This window comes from Taeniopygia guttata, chromosome 18 (genome assembly GCF_048771995.1).
Source record: "Taeniopygia guttata chromosome 18, bTaeGut7.mat, whole genome shotgun sequence".
Classification (NCBI taxonomy): Eukaryota; Metazoa; Chordata; class Aves; order Passeriformes; family Estrildidae; genus Taeniopygia; species Taeniopygia guttata.
Window position 1 is genome coordinate 8,940,049 of NC_133043.1, and position 20,974 is coordinate 8,961,022.

Sequence of the window (20,974 nt, forward strand, 5' to 3'; positions counted from 1 at the left end):
AACCTGTTCAGCTGCTTAGCTGTTTATTTGCAATAGCTAGAAGAAATTTGGGACTTAATCCCTTTTTATTGCTTTTTTGTGAGAAAGCCCCTTCATTTTCCTAGGAATGTACAGAAGTCTCTTTTGGTAAGCTGAGAAGCACCAGTCCCTGTTTACCTCATAGTTATGGACCGTGTAAGCATTACATAAGTTAATAAACACATGTGATGAGAGATCAGATATGTATGTCTCCCCCTAACCATCTTATTTAAGTATAGGTTTGATCAGGAAATGCAAATCTTCCTGGGTCTGTAATCCCAGGACAGTATTGAGCTGTAGGAGCAGGAGCTTGTCTGAAGGGCTGACGCCCCTTTTGTGTAAAATCCACCTGTTAAGCCATTGTAGTCTCTGAAGAACTTGGAGTCAGTTTTCGAATGGTTTCATGACAAGTGTGGTTTTTCTAATTGGTTTGTTTGTTTGGTCTGGGGAGCTCTAATGAGAGCTGTGGGTTTGTCACTAGGAATGTGATAGGACAGTTCTCCAGATAAGCACTGCAGCTGAGTTATAACAGTTCTTAGGCACTGCAATTCCACTGAAAGCTGTTGCGTCTTCCATTTCACTCCCATTTTGTGCTTCCATCTTTTTGATTGCTCTGCTGTATTGGGTTATCTTTAGCCACGTGCTTCATGAGCGGTTATCCATGTCTGTTGGATCAGGGATGACACAGAATATGAACAGTTTGCATCTTGAGCTGCTGCTGAGGCTGCTGCAGCCATTGTCTGAGCAGAGACAAGCCTAAATCCTGGGAATGTGGCAGAGAAAGCCACTTACAGTCAAGGCTGTGTGGATAGAAAGTCAGCAACACTGGCTTTTTTCACTATGCTTCCCCCACAGGTTTCTTTGTAAGTTCTGCTTCTGCTTATAAGAAATATAAGTTATGTTTGTTCAAAGTTCTCTATAATGAGAATGCTGGTGTAATTAGGTTCGAAAGTCTAAGACTAAAGAGCTGAACTGATCTCCACAAAGAGGAACTACAGTTGCTTTGTATTTTGCCCTATAAAAGGATGCATATCCTTATTCTTAGGTCTGATATTACCCTCCCTGCCCCAAATGGGTTCCAGTTGATGCTGAAGTGTTTATTTTTTATTTATCATGAGCCATGAATCCTCTTTTATGATATATTAAACTGCACTTGAGATATCAGTAGTTATACAAAATAGGCACTCCAAGGCATGGTGGGTTGTTTTGGGGTTTTTTTTGAGGCTCTGGAGTTGACTTTTGAGGCTTTGAAACTGACCTTGGCATGAAGAACTCCTGTGTATGCTTCATAGGAGAAAACAGTTGATCTTACTAGAGATTTGTCTGAGTTCTACAACCCATGCAGCTGCTTTTGTATAATATTTAGAGATGTGGAAAATAATAACACACCTCCCACACTTCACTGTGGAAAGTGTTTGTCTTCCCAACCCCAACATGGGAAGCAAACAGGAAGCCTGTGCACCAAAATTGTATATTCAGATGAGGCAACAATATTTCTTTGTGAAGAACTACCCATTAATATGTGTTATCCAGCACTACCAACTGGAAGTGCTTGTGAAATTCCAGTGACTTCTTAAAGGTGGTGACTTAACCCAATGAAACTGCCCCAGCTTTTGCCTCCTGGTGCTGGGTCCCATGGCTGTTACCCCATGGTTTGCTTTAGGAGAGCTCAGATCTCTTTGTGCTTCATCTCCTTGGCCGGTGCTGGGTTCTGGGCTGGGCCTGTGGTCTGGATCACTGCCTTGGAGTCTGACAAGGCCCTGTAGAGTGCAAGTGCAAAAGGAAGGTGACAGTAGTGGAAAGCAGACCGTTTTTTTCTGATCTGCCATCAGTGTTGGGCCATGTGTTGCTTTGTACAGACCACTTCATGGTGTTGCTCTTTTCCCCCCTTTATTTTCATATGCTGGTGATGTACTCAACTGCTGGAGGGGACTGACTTTCGGCCTTTGGTTCTGTTGATGTTTCATTGTATTGGTATCTGGAGGGATTGTCCAAATGTGCTTTGGAAACCTCTCTCAATCTGTTTTTTTTTTCCAGAGCACAGAAGCTGAGCCCCATAAATAATGCAGCTGATATCAGGAAGAAGCTGGAGTTGTAGAAGACGTAGTGGAAATCACTCGTTATGTCTACCAGGAGACCTGAAATAGAAGTCATAACTTAGCCAAAGAGAAGAGGCACACTAAAGGCATTCATCTACATGACCATTAAACATGAATCATTCAGCAAACTGCCATATACAAAAGACAAGCATTCTCTGATGAGTTAAGTTCTCTCCTCTTCTCTGGATTCTAGTGGTTGTTTAGTTTTTTATTTGTAGTCACAAGTCAGGTGATACTTCTGTAGAAAGTATTTCTCAATACACAGAGAAATCAGGAAAGAAAGGAAATTGTAATTTTTCCCCAACCTGCTGCTTCATTTTGTTTGCTCAGCTGAGGACCCTTGTGCCACTGCCACTCAGTGGCTTTTGAAATGAGTGACCCTATTACATCCTAGGGCAAAAAACAGAACAACGAGATAGAGAAATAGCTCAGAAATTTACATAGTAAGGTCTCTAAATTGAACATTTGTCTCTAATCCTGTTTAATGAAGGATAAGGAAATTCACAGCACAGCAAGATTATGACTAACATTAAGTGACCTCAATATAAACCATTTAGAAACATGAGATATGAAGGGAGTAATTTATCACTAATATTAGAGATGGAAAAGTGATACTTAGGCCAAATACATGATGCCTTCCATAGGCTGCTTATCCATAATATTTATTTGTTTGTATTTTTCAGTCAAGATTGGTGATGTTTCTTTCCATGGTGTACTTTTCTGTATCAGATTTTAGGACTACAAACAGAAATTGAGCTGTTTTTACTGTGCTTTTTTTTTTTTGCCCATCTGAGTCTCCCATCAGAGATGACCAAGAAGGGACCTTTTTTGCTCTTTGAGAGAAGTGACTGACAAGCTAATGCCAGGGAGTACCATGAAATACACTGCATGTTACCACCACCTAATTTTCCTGCTGAGTGGCCACAATTCATTGTCCAGAAAGAGAACTAAAGACTGAACTGAGGCTGACATGCTCAGGTTGACATTTGTTGTTTGTTGGTCTTTTGAATTTACTGGAGGAGCAGGTGTGTCTTGAACAGGTCACTTAGTGGCATTTGGAGTGAACTGTGAACAATTTATTAGACTGAGAGTCATAACTAGCTCCTTTCTTGTCTCCAGAGAAAAATTAATATGCTCCAGAACTTGGAAAGAAGACCGAACAGAAGCTTTTACTATGGGGCTTTTGAATGATGTAGGACTGGTAATAATTGTGAAAACAAATAATTTGTTTAATGGGATGTTCACAATTTCTTGAGACTTCATGGATAAAACAATGCAAACTAGTAAAAAGGTGAAAAAATTCATAGTTATTCCTGTCAGCTTCTTGCCACTGGAAAAAAGCTGTCATTGCTCCCATATGTATCAGATCACTTACCAAGTGAGTTATTTTTTCAGTGTGCTTTTGATGCAGCTGTAGAAATTGATTTCCAGCTATCAGAAGAAGCTGATGGTTCCTTTCCAACCCTACCTCTTACACCGCTCCCTTTGCATAACTCACCTACACCATGGGTCTGGAAACTCCGTAATTCCTCTTCTTGATGCTCACAAACACTTGTCACCAGTTTCCAAACCAACCCCTTTCCCCCAGCCAGCTTTCATAGCCTCTCTCACCTGTGAGCGGGGGCCCAATGAGGAGGGTGATGCTCTCTAGGATGGTGAAGAGCCCTAGAGCACTGGAGAACCTGTCCATCTCTACCACATCCATCAGCACCTGGAAGGTGAGCGCCCCAACGCCACTCATGGCTACGCTGAGGATGATGCAGTAGAGGATGAGCACACTGAACTCAGCTGAAAGGACACAGATGAAATTGCTGAGCCCGCAGAGGAGCACGGCCAGGCTGAACAGGTAGATGCGTCTTCCTGTGAAGACTCTGTGTCCTGAGAGCAGCCCTGTGAGAGGGCGGATGAAGATGTTGATGACCCCGATGATGGAGATGAGGAGGGCTGCCTTGCGTTTCTCCACCCCGTGGTGGATGGCATAAGGCACAAGGTAGACATGGGGTAAGGCAAACCCCATCATCATCCAGGTTACTCCAACAGTGTAAATCTGGTACCCTTTGTTTTGACAGAAGATGTCAAAAGCCAGGTACTTCTGCAGCATCTGTAAGCATTTTGTCCTTTTGGTGTGCTGCTGGAGTGTGGGGTGGTGAGGAGATGCTCCATTGGACAGCTGTACCTCTTCTGCTCTGCTCCCTGGCTCCTCTTTGGGCTTGGCAGATTGTGGAAGTGACCCTGATGCCAGCTGAATGGGTCTCATGATGGCTCCACAAACACAGCAGTTCAGGAGTATTCCTCCAAAGATGAGGAAGGTGTTTCTCCATCCCATCTCATCCAGCAAGTATTGAGACAACAGCGGCCACAGCGTGAAACCGAGGGAGACACCGGTGGAGGCCATGGCATTGGCCAGTGTTCGCCACCGGACAAAGTAGTAGCCCAGCACAGTCACTCCTGCCTGGAAGCTGAAACATGATCCCAGACCTAAAGATGAAAATAAATGATCCTTCTTTGTTGTCTTAAAGGGTAAAAAGAACCCAAATTCAGGGCGTACCCACAGATTACTTCATCTGCCATTGAAGCATTTTCTGACCCACCAGGCCACACAGCACCCAGGGATTGATTAATACTCAGAAACCTGACACCAGGGATGAAAAAGGATGTTGTGTGTAAATTGAACTATTTGTCTTCTTGGATATAGTAAATATACTGATCTAAACAGACGTTTTTCTGGGACACACTGCAATTCCTAAAGTTGCTATGGAATTGTTCACTAAAAGATTGGGTTTTATACCACATGCAATGAGCAGTGCTTCTCTCCTGATGCTTTCATCAGGGCTCAGGGAGTTGCTTGTTTTTCTCTCTATGCAGTGGCCACTGCTTAACTTGCAAGATCCAGCAGGAATGGTTCCAGAGTAAGGAATTAATTTCTCTGTGTTATTAAAAAGCAAGAGTTGAACCTCAGTTACATAGGAGAAATATTTGGAAAGGAGAAGTTCCCATCTGTTATTTCTGTTCAAAACCAACAGAGTCTTTTGTTAGAAAAAGATGTCTCCATTCTCCCCCAGTTTGGAAGTGGTGAATTAAAAGCTCAGGGAACCTGAGAAGGACATTATTCCAGCACATTATGTTCCAAGATTGGAAAAACAACAAAAACCCTCCCTTCTTGAAAGACAAAAGGCTGAGAAACTACTAAAAAGAACAGACATCCTTTTTCTCCATTTTACCCTCTGGAGACCTGTAGCTTTTTCCAGAGAGAAGCACTTCCCAGCGAGCTTGAGTGGGTGAGGTGAGTGTTAAAAGGGTGTGGAGGCCAAGTCTAGTGGCTGTTGGATTTCTGCTGTGCTGGGAGGCTGTTGAGTTCTCCTATTTCACAGATGAGTGGAAAAATGTGACCACTTAGTCAGGGCTCTTTCGTTTCCCATCTCCAGCACAGCAGCTGAGATTCCCTGCTCTCTAGTACGTACCAGTGATGAGGCCTGCTGTGAGGTACAGCTGGCTGATGGACTTGCAGAAGGAGCTGGACACCATTCCCAGCCCACTGAGCAGCCCACCCAGCATCACCGCAAACCTGCAGCCAAACCGCTTCACCAGGATGCTGCAGAGGGGCCCTGGAAGTAGAGAAGGAAAAGGGAAGCAGTTAGGGAGAAAGGAAGTATTTTGTACCTGCTGGATTGCTGAAATTATCAAATGATGCAGTCTAGAGGCCCTGAAGGTTTTCCAGGCAGCTTAATGTGGGGGAGACAGGAAGAGAAAATATATTTTGTGATCCTCCCAAGTTCTTGGCCAGCTTGTTGGCTGAGGTGAAGTCTATGATCTGCTGGGATTTTGACCATCGAGTAGGATGTGATGGATTTTCATTAAAACTCCTGGAAATGGACTTCTGGTGAATTCCATGAGATTATGATAAATTACTTGTTTGTTTATGACATTTAACATCCTTCATTTTGGGGCAGGGAAAGATTTGTTCACACCTGCAGCCCACCAGTGGGAAGGTGCTTCTGTCTGCATGCTCTGGGAGAAGAAGATCTGAAGGTAGAGTTTCTTTTCCTGTTCCCTTGAGGATCCTCAAGGCTTTCCAGGTTTTATTAACTTTTTTCCCAATTCTGAAGACTCAGGGTTATGGAAGAAAATGCAAAATGACTGTAAACTGCAGAATTAGGAGTCAGTCAGTGTAAAGAATATAACCTGTGGCATATTTGTGACCTAAATCAACATCTGGTTTGAAATAAAATCCACACAGTCAAGTGAACAGTGGAACATTATTAAAATTAGGAGTGCAGCTGTCTGTATTTTGATCTGCTTGGGAAATTTTCACCTCAGACTTCACCAGCCTTTGAAAAAGTGTCCAGCAAATGTGACTGGATTATTTTTCCTCCTGCTGAAGACATTAAGGATGGTACTGCTGTTTAACTAGATTTATGCCAAGAAGGTATAATTGAACACTAGAAAATAATGAGATTGGCTCTAAAGACCATAAGGGTTTTTCATGATTAGTTCCTGGTTACTTGTTGTCTGGGTTTCAAATGTTATTTCTCACTTGCCTGGGGCTTTTGTGCTTTCTTTTGCAAGAATAATATCAACAAGAGTGCTGCATTTGTACGAGTTAGTGCAGAATGTTCTGTGTGCATGGATATCTAGGAGCAGGAACCTGTAACAGCCTAAAATCCCCTTTTGCAGACAGATGTAGGACCCTACGTCTCTCAAATTATCTTATAACAAAATAATCATTAATGGCTTTTACCTAGGAACGTAGCACCGATAATGGGGTACGTTTGGCTGAGTGGTGAGCTAATGTTTGCCCTGTGCCCTTCCCCATTTCCTTCCATTGCTCTCCTGCTTGGAACCTTCTCCCAGTACTGGCTGCTCTGAGAACAGGCTGCTCTGCCCATTTCCTTTCCCCTTCCAATTTTTGCAACATGTAATTTTTTCCCCCCTTAATTAAAAAGAATAAAGGTGAAGAAAATAGAGTGGCACCTTTAAGAGATACTGGTGACAGCAGCATGCAATTTTGGGAAAGATTTAAGTGCTGAAATGTAATCGGAAAACCTGAATCAAGTAAAGCCTGGCCCCCTCCAAAGGAGGTCAGAAGTTGCAGCAAAAGCCATATGTGCTTGGCCTGAGAGGCAAGCTTTGATCTCTGTTTATTTTGGGGTTTTTTCCTACTGTTTTTTTTTTACTGCTGCCTTCTTCTACTGGGGGAAAGAATAAGCCCTCCTGTGCTGTAACACCCTGCAACAGGAGACATAACTGGCAAAGTACAACTCTCTGGCTGTGCCCTGACAAATTCTATTGTGAATATCAAGACAAGGCTATTCTTTCCTTATCTAATTTATAACTTTTGGATCTATGTATTGGCTGAATTTGTATTACCTTTTACAGTGGTTCTAGCCTCCTATACAACAATCACTTCATGAAAAATGACAGGATAATTGACATTTTTGTGGATCCTGCCAGAGTTGTCCTTCCTGGACATGCTGGGTCCAAGCTGCTTCTGAGACTGTTTCCCAGAGCCAGCAGGTCCCAGTTGGATCCTTTCCACTAATCACAGAAGGGTCACAGGGGCTGGAAAGCAGGACTGGGAATGCCCAACAGCTTCCAAATTCCAAGCCCCGAGGATACTGCTTTATTTCTGCTGTCTCTCAGTGGTGATTTCTCCCCCTGTCACTTCCCTTGACATCTCTTTCCATCTGCATCTTGATATTCTGGACCCAGCTGTTTCTGCTAAGGTGCAAACTCTCAATTCCATGCAGGCGGCTGCCAACCATATCCTGCACGGCACAGACTGAGCCTGCCATAGCCTTTGCATCAGTGTGAATCAGGGCTCTGGGGGTGTTTTTTTTTGCTTTATAATGTAGTATCAACTTTCACTAGCATTGGAAGGGAGCAGGAATGAACTCAAGGAGAAGTTTGGATACATGGGCAACACTGGGACCTTTCCTTCTGTTGCCTGGTAGGGTTTGGGTTATCTGTTTATCAAATAAGCACAGGATTTGTATGGGTCACAAAGCACAGACCACTCATTGGGAAGTCCTTGAACTGCTGAAGATTTGGTTTTCTCTCTGCAGAAAGAGAAAAGAGTCCCCACATCTATTTGTGGAATCTGGGATCACTGCCCTGTGCTGCTGCCATATTTTTTTTGAGGGGAAAACCAGTGATTCACTCCACTATCCACAGAGCACAACGTTCCTTCCCCCTCTGCAGCCGGAGGGTGCTGCCTGACCCACATTCTGCACGGATCCAGCCCTGCTCACATCCACCCTGATGCCTGTGTAGGTGTGTGTGCATACCACTGCCCAAGGAGCTGCTTTTAAGGCTTTGCCTCAGCTGGCAGCACTGAGGAGCTCAGCTTTTGGCATCTCTTCAGCCACAAAGAACAGAGCTGTCATGTGGCACTTGGAAGGAGATGTGCTCTCATGGACAAGATGAACCAAGGAAGCACCAGAGTGCCAGCACTATGTGCTGGCTTATTAAAAGAGCTTCTGTGAGATATAACTATGGTCTTGCTGATTGGGAAAAACTGGGCTGAGAAAGGGATTTGCCTTCTTTGACCAAGGGTCTTGGCTGACTCTGAGAGTGACAAAAGGGAGCATGGAATCTGTGGGCATTTAGCTTTGGACTGTGGGATCCAAGTGGCTTGGAAATGCTGTGTCCTGCCAAACAGCCAGTCCCTCCCACCACCTGCCTTAACGAAATGCTGAAAGTATCTTCATTACATCCTCCCACCAACAGCACAAGACAGGTTGTGGAGGAGACCATTACCTGCCATCACTCACCTCCTCCGTGCAGCACGGCCACCATGATGGATGGGAACCATGATGTCTCGCTTTTGCTGGCCTGGAACTCATGCTGGAGATCCGTGAAGAAGACACCAATGCAGCAGGGGAAGCCCAACGTCAGCCCCTGCAGCACCACTGCAGCCAGCAGGACCATCCATGCCCATCCCTGGTCCTGGGGCTTGGCAGCGCCACGTCCTGCTGCTTCTCCTTGGGACATGATAGCTCTGTTCTCCTCTAAGCCAGCCTGCTGGGGAAGGGAGTGCAGCTACCATGCAACCCTCAGCCCAGCAAACAGGCCTTCAGGGAAGAGCTGATGGTGTTCCTGAGGCTCAGAGCGCCGGTGAGTCCCACACCTTTCCCAGCTGACACTCTTGACTTCTTGCTCTGCATTTCTTCCAGCACCAACCTTCCTTCTCACTACAGGATCCTGGCACCAGATTGTTTAAGAAACCACTGCCTTCTCCTTTTATATTTCACAAGACTGTGACCACAGCTAGGTAGAGGACAGGACCACACCTCCTCTGAGGTATGAATTGGCTTTACCTAGTTCCGCCCTTATTTTCCCTTTCACCTGCTTTCATCATTTGGAGTCCCCTTGCTGGCAATTGCTAAGGTCACTCAGTCCCCATGCCGAGGAGGAAAAACTGCAAATGCCAAGTAAAATAGAAACCTATAAAGGTTATGTGTCACAGCAGAGCTCAGTGTGAACCTTTCAAGAAAACTACACCTACGTACAAAGTACTGGTGGTGAAAAAACATTTTAAAAGCCATGAATTAATTAGAATCCACTGCTGGCAGATAGGCTTTTGCTTTACCTATCTAGATCTGGAGCTGCTTCTGAGAGATCCCAGTCTGGATTCTCTGAGACTGACAGAAACATATAGCAATAGCATTCTGCATCCTCTCCACATGAATAAACATGCATAAAATAATAATCTCTGGCAGCTGGATGAGCTCAGAAAAAGAGCCCATAAGGTCACTGCACAGCGCAATATTTACTTAGCACTCAAATAGTGTTTTTTCCCTAAAACAACAGCTGCATTGAGGTTTTGTGTCCAGCTTTAAAGATGAATAATAGTTTGATTTTGCTCATTATTTCAAATATGCCATGGTGGCAGAAAGTTAGTTTCGTACCTCAGGCTGAGACCAGAATTTGTCAAAGGAAAGGCGGTGCCGCGTGGCTGCGGCTCATCCCCTGTGTGCGCAGCCCGGTCAGCTCATGGCCCACGGTCAGACCCTTCTGCTTCAGTAGCGACTACAGGCTTTGATGAAGTCTTTTGCAATATTAACCTAGGCATCATTTCTGTAAACAGGGCTCTTATGCTGGCTGGCTGACAGCCAGAAAACGAAATAAAAAAAGGCTGGGAGCAGAGGGGGCCCGTGGGAAGGGGCTCTGAGATGCAAATCACGGTGGTGGTGCTCAGCACACTTTAATCCTTTGTCCAATTTAGCTGGGCGCAGATAATGCAACTAATTCAAGTGCTTGTCTCTGTGGTGTGAATTAGCTGGATAACAGCCTAAAACCTCTCCCCGGCAACAGCAAACCTGCAAAACAAGGCAGAAGCACAGCTCTTCTCTGTTCCCAGCTGCCCTGTCCAACTTTTGAGTTTATCCAGCAGATTCCTGGCTCCCCTCACATCTCCCTGGGTGCCTGCTTACAGGGGAGGACTCTCCAGTGGGGCTGCAGACCCCATGGCTTTCGTCCACCTTCTGCCCCAGGCTGCAGGACACCTTTTCTCCTGGGCAGCCCGACCTGCACAGTCACTGCAAGGACCCTGGGGATGTGCTGCAGGTGCTACACGACCTCCTCACTGCCTCCTCGCTGCCTCCTTTACAAAGGTAAAGGAACAAGTTTGTTCCAGCTCTGGCTTAGCCGGCTGTGCCACACCGAGCAACAGCGGCGCCGCAAACCCTCGGATTAACCCTTCCAAGGTACCCAGATAGGATGGACAGTGTGAAAGTGGAGGGCTGGTGTGTGTTGTTCTGCTCCTATGGGCTTGATGCTCTCAGGCAACGTGCTCCTGGTGTTGAGCAGTGAATGTGACAGGACTGGAGCACCTGCGAAACACGGGCAGATTTTCACACGCAGATTTTCTTTCCATATTAGTAGGGTTGGGAATAGGATCGGAGTTCACAGCAATAGCCACACCTGGGTGCCGACTGCAAACAGTGTGCTTTTGTTGGTGAAGAGTGCAAAGGTGCTTCTCTCTACCAGCCTGTGGAGCACCTGAGGACACATGAGTGCCCTGCATGGGACACAGGGAACAACTGCCTGTTTCAGTCTTTCTCTCCAGTCACTCTCTGGCAGTCACTGTCTGCCCTGATAAGCTAATCCTCTCCTATTCATGTCTGAATGTTGTTTCTTCTTCCAGTGATTCCCCAAGACATCAACATCCAAAGCTTGGATTTCCCTAGCTGTTGTTTATGGCAGCAGACCAGGAGTGCTCACACAGTGACTCACCCTTCTTCTTCTGTGCCTCACTTTCTCTTGATGGGGGACAAACAGCTGCAGGCATGAGGGTTCCTGGCTGCTCCCTGCAAGAACAGGGAGCCCTTCATGCCAAGAGACACAACAACCTGCAGCATTTATGTAGCTTACCTCAAAGGAAGAGGTTTATATTTCACAAATTCAGGTTTATGTTATGCAAATAATGATATTTATAGTCTTCAGTAAGAGCTTGTAGCTGGGGCACCTCTGCAGGGAGAGGAGCAATCCACTTCTTCTCTGGAGTCACTGAGGAGGGAGACCCAGCCATAGGGTCCAGCAGGAAAGTCAGGAGTGTGGCTGGGGGGACACAGAGATACTGCCCAAGCCAGTGGGGCTTGGAGGGGTGTTCAGAGACTGGACAATGCCTGCAGCTTGAGAACAAGAATGGGAATGGAGAAGAAGGTTCCCTGCACCTTTCTGCCATCCTGCTCAGCCCTGGCATGAGCTGGACACATATTTTATGAATGTGTGAAATAAGCTGCATGTACAGAAGCAAGATGTTTACTGTAAACTGAGTGGGGTGGTAAACTGCTTTTTGGGGTCACTCAGGGTAGGAGGGTAGGAAAGTCAAGCACTTGTCTTGGTAAATACCTTTATAAGTGACATTTTAAGTACCTTTTCATCCTGAGACCATGGTTTGCTTTGCCATCCTCTCCCATTTAGCTTATATTATATCCCAGCTGACTTTTCCAAGGTCATCCAGTGAGGTGACAGCAGCGAATCCAGATTTAGCTCTGATTAAAGCATCAGCCCAAGTGGTGCAGTCTGGCCCAGTGCTACGGGCTTGTCTCTGCTGGATGTCACTTGTCAGCAGTTGGTTGCAGCTCTCAGGGGACAGCCACCGTGGAGGTGGCTGCAAGTTCCCTGCTCTCCCTGTCCTTACAGCATGTTACAACTTGGTAAACCAGCCCCATGCTCAGGAGCCTCAGCAGCAGCTTTGGGACTTAAAAACTGAGTTTAGCGGTGGCCTTGGCAGTGTTGGGTTAACGGCTGGACTCAATAATCTTAAAGGTACTTTCCAGCCTTTAGCTGGAAATGGTTCTGTGATTCTTTGTGGCTGGATACCAAAGTGTAAACGCCTCAGAACTTGCAAATCACAGTTGAGAAAGACCAGTTGAATTTGTTCCAGAGATCCAGATTAGCAAATCCTCTGGCAGATTAATTCTTGCAGAGGAAGTGTGGGTGGTTCTTTGGTTTTGGGTTTTGTTTTTCGTCTAAAGCAAAGGAAATGAAGTGACATTTCAGCTATGGGATTGCAGAGCGTTTTGTGGCAGGGAGCTGTTAGTTCCCCAGGTTTGGTCACAAACTCTTGCTCTGATCCATCCCTGGAACGTAGACAGACCCAACAGAAACCGAGGTCTCAGAGCACCTAAAACAGGTTCCTGAGGCTGGGACAGGATCTGAACAACCCTGGCAAAACCTTCAGACCAGCTCTGCTAGTACTGAGAAAATGGTGCTGTGCCAAGGATGGAGGAAGTGCTGGTTTATCCTGACTTTCCCAAGCAGTTCCCATAGCATCACTCCCACATCCTCCCCTTGCAAAAGGGATCAGGGTCCTGCCTGCACTAACTGGTCTTAATTAGCCTGACCAGCCTCATCTGTGTCCTCCTCCCACACCCCCTCCATCCTGTTTGTTCCCCAGCTGCATTTAAGTCCAGATCCTTACATGAGTTGCTTTTTGCTCAGTTTCACTGCTGCTTTCTGCTGTCCTGGGTTGACTTGGGGTCTGCCTGGCTGCTTTGTGCTCATTACTCACTGACCATGTGAAGACCAGGTGAGAAATGCCCCTTCTGGGACTGGGTTTAATGGCCATTAGCCAGTGCTGGGATAACAGGGCTTAGCCTGGAGATGGGAAATGAGAGCTGAGGAGGCAGCTGGCCCCAGAGCATGCACTGACAGCTCCCATTGGCCTGCAGGAATTCAGCAAGTTGTGGCTTGTCTCTGCTCTTTATCCCGGTGGTGGATCTCTGGCTGGTGGGTGGCTGCAGGTGGTTTGTGTGCATGCTGGCCCTTGCCCTCCTGACTGCCACCATCCCCTCTGGTCCTGGCTGTCCCAGAGCCTGTGCTTTGTGTACAAAGTGTGGTGCCAAGGACAACATTCCCTGAGGCAGTGGGGATCTAGAGATGAGTCTGAGGAAGACATTGTATAAACTCATGATGAAGGTGGCTTTGGGAACAACTCTGGCTCATGATGTGTGACACTCTAACCTGTCACACTGCCCTGGCCTGCCCTGGGAGTGGACAAAGAGAGGGACCAATGGTGGCATGGAGTATCTGAACAGATGGAGGTCCTTGCTAGGAACCTGGCTGAGGTTACTGAGGATATCTGGAAGCTGCTGGCGCTTTTCTTCCAGCAATTGCCTGCATTTGGGAAGATTGGGGTGGGGGGCACATTCCTGGGAAAATCAGGCTTTTCCAGAAATGAAGTCGTCTCATCATTAGCTGCAAGAAAACTGCTGCAGTAGGTGAGGATGTGGCAGAGGAAGAGAGAAATGGGATGTGATGCAGCTGTGGGTATCATAGCTCTGCTGCAGGGTATCTCTTTCATAGATTGATATTTTGATCCTGAGCAGTGGCTGAGGGTTCCCTCAAACAAGCTTTTAATTATGATTTAAATTGGCTTTTATTAATAAGGAATAAGGGACTCATTGGGAGTAGGATCAAAAGAAGTGTTTCCTTGTGGCTGACTGCTGGATCTGTGGAGCAGGTGGAGGAGGTTTTGGGGGTTGAAAGTATTCAGCCATAAATTTTGGAGCATGTTTTCTCAGTAAGCCAGCCGGTTTTGGGCTCCAGCTATTCAGCTTTGGCTCTTTAGCTCTCAGCAGATGCTCTGCCATCCCAGCCAAGCCCTTCCCAGGTCTCCTGTCCAAGGAAGATGTCCTGCTCTGAGGAAGAGATGGTGTTGCTTAGAGGTCACAACAGGGTAGAAGAAAAGATACAGCAACTTAGTGCTGACACTGAGGCTCTTCCTGCTCACACTCAGAGGCATCACAGTGTTAGTTTTGTGATTTCTGAAAAGGAAAGGCAGGAACTCTTTATCCCAGTGGGAAGTGCAGGTCCCTGTGCACCTTAGTGTCATGTTTTTGGAGGGGTATGGAGACAGCAAAACATGGCCTTGAGACTTTGTTTCATGGGCAAATCCCCTTTAGTTTGGCAAATATGACTCTTCTTACTTTTTACATGTTTCTTTGTATTAAAATTTTAGGTAAAAGCACACTGAAACATTGGGTTGAGGATGACCATTTATTAGTGTTTTCTAGTTGCATAGTGTCTAATCTGCCTGCTTTTCTATGACATCTTGAACTCAGTGCCCAGGTTAAAGGCCTGTCTCCTTGCTTGGTTGCCCAAATAGTTTTCCTCATTTTTAGATGCTGTCATTTGAATTCATCAAGCTCACTGGTGCATGTTTTCCTGGCTGTGGTAAAGGACCTGCTGCCTAGATGGCCCTGAGCTCAAGGATATTCTTGGTGACACAGACACCAGTGGAGTTCTCAGCTCACTGATAAAACTTGAGGACTGTATGCACTTCACACTGCTGATGGATTTGGGTCAGACTCCTGTCTGCTGAAATCTGGGAAACACCTAGGAGGGATGGAGGCCTCTAACAGAATATATTACCAGAAGGTCAAATATCTTTTGAGATAAGCCTTTGCTCGTCTGTTGCACCACAGTCTGAAGGTAATTACTAGGGCATTGCAACTCTTTCTTTCCTGTGATTTGGAGTAACCAAGGTGTTTCTCCAGCCTGGAAAGCAAGAGGGTATGTGGCAGTTATTTACCATGTGAAAGTTGGGTTAAACCATCAATAACTGCCTCAAAGCCAGATCTATGTGGAAGGGCATGGCCAAGGTCCTTGTTTCCCAAACAAGTGAGTGAGCTGAGTTGAAAATTATCTGCAGGCTTCCTGTCTGCAGACAGATCTGGCTTGATTACTTTGTTCTGGGTGAGGGTGGGCGGGTAAGTGAGGAATTGACCTTCGGCTGTGTGTGAGAGCCTGAGGCAGAGCAGAAAAGCATGTGGAGGGGTTGTGCAAGATGCAGGTATGGCTGTGGCAGGACCTCTGCACCGCTGCCTTCACCCTCCCACGTGCACAGAGGAGAAATGCAGCCTTAATTTCCACTGAATTTTGCTGGAGCCCCAGGCCAAGCAGTTGGATGCTGATAGGTGCCTGACGCTGCTAAAACCCTTTCCTATCTTTAATGTCAATTACTGTATTCTCTTTGTCCAAGGACATGAGCAGGCAGGCCTGAAAAACCAATTAATTAATTGTGTTCCAGGCAAAATTGTCAGGGGCAAGGTGAGCTGCCAGCTGGGGTGACTAATGGGAGTGTTGTGGGGAGGTGAGCACCAGCCCCTGGGAGCCTGGTGGGCCCTGGACACAGCCTGGGGGACAAGAGGGGGCCTGAGCCTCTCTTTCCAGAGGAGGATGTAAAATAGCTCCTTTTATGTGTTTTCCAATGCAGAAAAGTCTGATGAGGGGATTTTCAAGTCCCTCTGCCATAGCATAGTGCTGCAGCAGCTCTAGAGCAGCCTGGGTTTGGCAACAGGGAGAGTTGAACTTCGGACTCCTGGCAGCAGCAGGACCAGCACATTAAGAACTGATGTACAGGGTTGATTTTTATTTTGGGTAACTTAACACACGCTGCCAATCCTGCACAACCTCTCATCACTTTGTAATGCTGAGGCATCACCTGTTTCCTGCAGCAAGTAAAGAAATTAATTTTTAAAGGAGTTAATGGGTTTCACAGCCTTGAATGGGAAAGTGAGGGATGGTGCAAAGACCTGGCAGCTCCAGCTTGCAGTTCCTGTAGGAACCACTGAGTAATGCTTGTGTCTCCTGCGTGGTGACATAGCATTTTGTTAGAGGAGCCACCTGCCTGGTAGACCTGGAGCTGCTTAAAGGTCCTGCAAAGTCTTTTCCAGCTTATGTGGCCTTGTCGGACAGCCCTAAGGTGGGGTAGCAGGGAGGTTATGGCATTATGTAAATGCTGGCTGTAACCTGAATTTCTGCTGACAAGCCCTCCCTGATGAACAAACGTGTGTGGTGTCAGCAGCACCAGCCCTGCAGTTTCCACCTCTACCCAAGACTCTGCTAGCACAAAGTGTGGCTTTGCTTTGGGCAAATTCACTGACAGTGCAGACCTGCAGGTCTGGGATAGAGAAATGGGTCAAGAGGTTTGAAAATACTGTCTTAAATCAACTCATGCTGCATGGTGACTTGGCTTAGCCATGGTTTCTGGTGAGCTCTGTGTGGGGAGAGTCTCATCCTCTTCCACTGTGCTGGTGTTAAACCCTGGTTTGGGGATGTGTCAGCCCATCCCTGCTCTGTGGCTTTGAGGGTCTTGTGGCAGTGAGGATGGAGACTGGCAGCCTTCAGAGTACCCACAGGAGGCAACAGCCACTTGTAATCAAGAGTAGGATTAACTCAGTCCAAGACTTCCCATTCTTCACTTGCGTCCTTGCTCTTCCTTTCCATTGTGTTGGGCCTGAATTGCCAATGTCATGCAATTCTGGCAGCACTAAAGCTCAAACAGTAAGACTCTTCCTCCACGCAGTCCAGTGTCGAGTAGGGGTTTAGCAAATGACAGGTGACAGGAAAAAAAAAATCCTCTTCCTGTTTTAGCTAGGTTATCAGTGGAAATGGTTAGGATAAATGTGGAATTTGAGATTATTTTATAGACCAAAACATCAGAAACAAGCTTCAATTGTACTTTTATCCCTGAAAGCAGCCTAGGAGGACTCCAGATTCTCCTTTTGGCAAATGATTGTTAGAAGTGAATTGAAGCCAGAAGCAAGTGCCCAATCTGCACATTTCTTCCACCATAATGCAGTATCTGTGTGGTGAGGGAAAGCAGCAGGCTGCAGACTGTACTTCAAACTTTTCAAACCCATTTCAGAATCTTTATTGGGAAAAAAAATAATCACAGCATCTCAACTGTTATTCAAACACATTTAATAAACAAAGAGAAACAGTAGCAAAGGGCACTGACATGTGACAAACTGTACAAAACCTCCGGGTAGGAGCCCATGGCCCGGCTACTCCGGCCCCTGCCCTGCAGCCAACCAGGCCCCCTTCGCCTCAGCCCACTCAGTCACCCCTGAGAAAAATCAGTTTTTAAAAATGTGCAGAAACAAAGACACTTCAAGAGGTTATTTCCAGTCTTGCCATAATGGAACAATTTAGGCCACTGGGAAAGTTTTAAAAAAAAAGTAAAGTGTCATACACTCCATTCCCAGGATTAATGCTTTAAAGTGAACCTTCCCAAGAGGCATAAGCACTCTTGGACAGGCAGATCTACCCCTGCTCTCCTACTCTACTCACAACATGCTACACTTTTTTAGAGTGAACGGGACAAATTTCATCCTAATTCAGCACTAATTTTGATAATGGTTGTGCCTGAGTGAAAGGCAATGGAAGGAAAAGCCCTGTTTGAGCACAGAAGGGATGCAACTGGTGCATAATGCTGAGACCAGCCCTGTCTCGGGGTAAAGGTGACTTAGCACAGTCAGGGAAGGAGAAATCCTTCACTGGGAATGTACCTGCTCTGGATGAACTTCATGCCTGGTCCTAAATATCACTCAAAAACTTGAGCATCCAATACCAATGACTGGTTTTCTACCATAAACTTGTTCCACTGAACTTCAAAGGACCCTGCAATGGAACCCAAAGAGTCCATGGTCCCCTGGCACCTTCTCACTGCCAAAAGCAGCACAAGAGAGAAAATCAAGATGCAACTCTGATCTTTCTTGTGCTCATCAGTTAAGCAGCTGTGCCATTCACCTGCTAATGGTCACTTTTAGGCTCTCTGTGGCTCAGAGGGGAGAGCGAGAGCGTCACTGCATCAGGCAAACCCTCCAGTGGGCTTCACCATGTGTGGCATTTTTGGTGACACAAAGAAGCCAGGGAAGTGTTTGTTATTCTTGTCTACTTGAGCTGTACTGGACAGAAAGTCTCCCTCTGCAGCCAGTGTTGCTTTGAGCTCTATGGTTTAACAACAGCTGGCATCAATGTGACAAACACAGCCTGACCTGTTCCTGTTGCCTCTGGTTTGGTATTTCTTGACCAGTTCCCAAAAACTCCCTCCTCTGAGGAAGGGGAATAAGACAAATGAGATTGTTAAAGCGCTTTTCAGGCTGCTAACTTGCATACATGTGCTTGATTTCTTAGCTATGAGCACAGAGAGTGGCTGAGGCTACAGCACGGGGACAGAGGAGGGAGATCTGTACACATCACAGTGTTGTTCAGACCCAGCCAAGGTGTGTAGCCTGATCACACCAACACCAGCTCAACATGTTATAAACAGGGCAGATGGAGGGAAGCAGAGCTGGGTTTTTCAGTGTGATGGAAAGCCAGCTGTGATTTAACAGCCTGTCATTGACACAATGTGAATTCAAAGACATTTGGCACAGTCTGTTGTTACCAGGACCAATCTAGCACAGACAATTAACCAGTCTGTCTTGAGAATGAGGCAAGGGCTCCACCCGAGGTACACTGGCAAAGCAGGATGGAGGACAGGCAAGAGGACGTGCAGAAGGACTGGAGGCAGAACAGCCGTGCCACTCAGTGTCTTTGCTGCACATCTTGGTCGCTGAACTGGTTGTTGGACTGTTGGTAGGACCCTCTCAGCAACAAGTGGTTAAGATGGAAAACCTACCTAATTCTGTGTGTCAAAACTTTCAGGAGAACATGGGTAGCTGAAGCCCTCCAGCAAGGAGCCCAACCCCTCAGTCCAGGTGAGGGATCTTCTGGTAGCTTATTGAGAAACATCTGCTCTGAGCTTGTCAATGTCTGAATTCCAGCATCTCCGAAGCTTTGCTGTAATGTCAGTTTGGGACTTGACTGAAAATGACCCAAGTGCCGGGACACTCAGGCTACAAAGAACAAAGCCAGGATGAAAGGGGAAAAACATGCAGCAAATTCCTATGAAATTCCATTTACCAGACTAGGAGGGACATGCCCTTGGTTAGGGGTGGCACAGAGTAACAGAGGGGAACCATGACTGCAGTTTGGCTAAGATTAGAATTCAAGAGAGGCACAAACGAACATTTTGCACATCCATCCAAGGCATTCCAAAAAAAAAAAAAAAAAAAGGAAAGAAAAGTCACAAAAGTTGACACATCACTTTGGACAAGAAACATTACAAGTTTGGCAACTTTTCACCAAACCCCCCCCGACCCCAGCTCTGTGATGTCCCTCTGTAATTTGAGGTGATCTCTTAAAGGTGGGGATGTGAAGGGGCTGCAGGTAAATCACTGTGTGTAAATAGGGGATCTCCTCCGCAAAGGATCTTGTGGGGTCAGACAAGCCTATCTGCTTGGAACAGTACAAAAGAAATTCTGCCTGAAGCCCTCCTTGGTGAGAGGGAAGGAGACAGAGCCCACACTGCTGGAGACAAACAAGGCAAAGCTGAACTTGGCAGCAGCAAGTCCCTAAACCATGTAACTTTGCACCAGGCTAAGATATGGCCATGGCAGGGTACTGGGGGGGGGAAGATGTCACACTCTTCCTCTGTGGAGAAGTGTAAAGGATGGGATTATAACTCTATCACTATTTTGGGTGAACACAGGCCTCTTTGTTTATGCATACAAAGTAATGGGCTTTGGAAAATACCAGGAGCCCATGTGGAATAGTGTTACCAGTGAGACCTGTGTCAGATGGACACACAACTCTCCTCCCCTCAGATCTAAACTCAGCTCTTAGGAATTAAACAAGGAACAGATACAAAGCAAGGACTGAAAAGTTTGTGAGGGTTTTTTAGGAGTGGTTGTTTTGTTCCTCCTTTTAAAGCCCTGTTCCTCAGATCTGGGGGAGAAGGGGGGGAGCCCTGCAAGGTCCCTGCACTTTTCTGGTGGCAGACCTGGGTGCAAGCAATGGCACAGCTCAAATATGGACCTTCCCAACCACAGCAGCCTGTGGAAGGTGGGATTGACTACAAGGGCCTGGGGACCCGAGCAACCTTCACAAAGGCTCCGACTGGGAATCCAGCCCAGCCATTGTCGGAAAAATTCAATACAGCGCTGGCCAAGTAAATAAAACTAATACTTGTGAAAAGGACTGTCCAACTGCAAGAGTCTTTTCCCTTCTCGGTTTCCAGGGTAAGAGAAAAGCCTTTGGTTATGACCAGAATTATTTGCCATTGGCAGGACAGGCTTGGCTTTGCGTTAGCTTGGTTACTGTACAAGGGCTGGGTTGCTCTGTGGAGAGATGCTCTGCCCAGCTGGACTGCCCTGTGACATCTGGGAGTTTAATGGAGTGGACACTTGAATTACATCCGGGATCCTCGCTCCTGAAGAATCTGAAACAGAAGATACCTTCTATGAAAACCTCAGACAAATTTAAATGCAAAAGCTCCTGTTCAGAGTCCTTGTTTTTTGCAGAGAAAGGAAGCATGGACTAACGTGAGAACAGCTTGCAGGCTTTTATGCCACCACAACAACTGATAGGCTGGTTAAGGGTAAGTGAGTGCCTTCTCTAGAAATCCTGCTCAGCTGCTTGCCAGGAAGTAAAGATGTTGCCTTTTGTTTTTATTCTGTGAAAAAAAAAAAGTGAATTCATAGAATAGTTTGGTTTGGAAGGGACTTTAAAATTTATCTTGT

The 20,974-nt window shown here is 46.3% G+C and overlaps 3 protein-coding genes across 3 annotated transcripts in view; 1 reads left to right on the top strand and 2 right to left on the bottom strand.

Moving 5' to 3' along the window:
* On the bottom strand, positions 1–9,107 carry SLC16A5 (solute carrier family 16 member 5). The gene is made up of 4 exons (XM_030287574.4): positions 8,888–9,107; positions 5,579–5,722; positions 3,729–4,595; positions 1–2,156 (listed from the first exon to the last, which is right to left on the bottom strand). Exons 1-4 carry the CDS (start codon positions 9,105–9,107, stop codon positions 1,915–1,917), a joined length of 1,473 nt encoding a protein of 490 aa, XP_030143434.4. The 3' UTR covers positions 1–1,914.
* The window catches only part of JPT1 (Jupiter microtubule associated homolog 1), a 38,740-nt gene extending 19,262 nt beyond the window's left edge, over positions 1–19,478 (top strand). Inside the window, exon 5 of the mRNA XM_030287052.4 lies at positions 2,056–19,478. Within this exon, the coding sequence (XP_030142912.1) occupies positions 2,056–2,069 (14 nt within the window). The 3' untranslated portion in view covers positions 2,070–19,478. The remainder of the gene's footprint in view (positions 1–2,055) is intronic.
* The window catches only part of KCTD2 (potassium channel tetramerization domain containing 2), a 9,195-nt gene continuing 5,470 nt past the window's right edge, over positions 17,250–20,974 (bottom strand). Inside the window, exon 6 of the mRNA XM_030287575.4 lies at positions 17,250–20,673. Within this exon, the coding sequence (XP_030143435.1) occupies positions 20,644–20,673 (30 nt within the window). The 3' untranslated portion in view covers positions 17,250–20,643. The remainder of the gene's footprint in view (positions 20,674–20,974) is intronic.

Excerpts from the sequence above, each read along its gene's own strand:
- SLC16A5 (XM_030287574.4), bottom strand. The coding sequence starts at position 9,107 with ATGTCCCAAGGAGAAGCAGCAGGACGTGGCGCTGCCAAGCCCCAGGAC. Across the intron at positions 5,723-8,887 it reads GGCCGTGCTGCACGGAGGAG|GGCCCCTCTGCAGCATCCTG; the intron begins GTGAGTGATGGC and ends CTCTACTTCCAG. Across the intron at positions 4,596-5,578 it reads CACAGCAGGCCTCATCACTG|GTCTGGGATCATGTTTCAGC; the intron begins GTACGTACTAGA and ends TTTCATCTTTAG.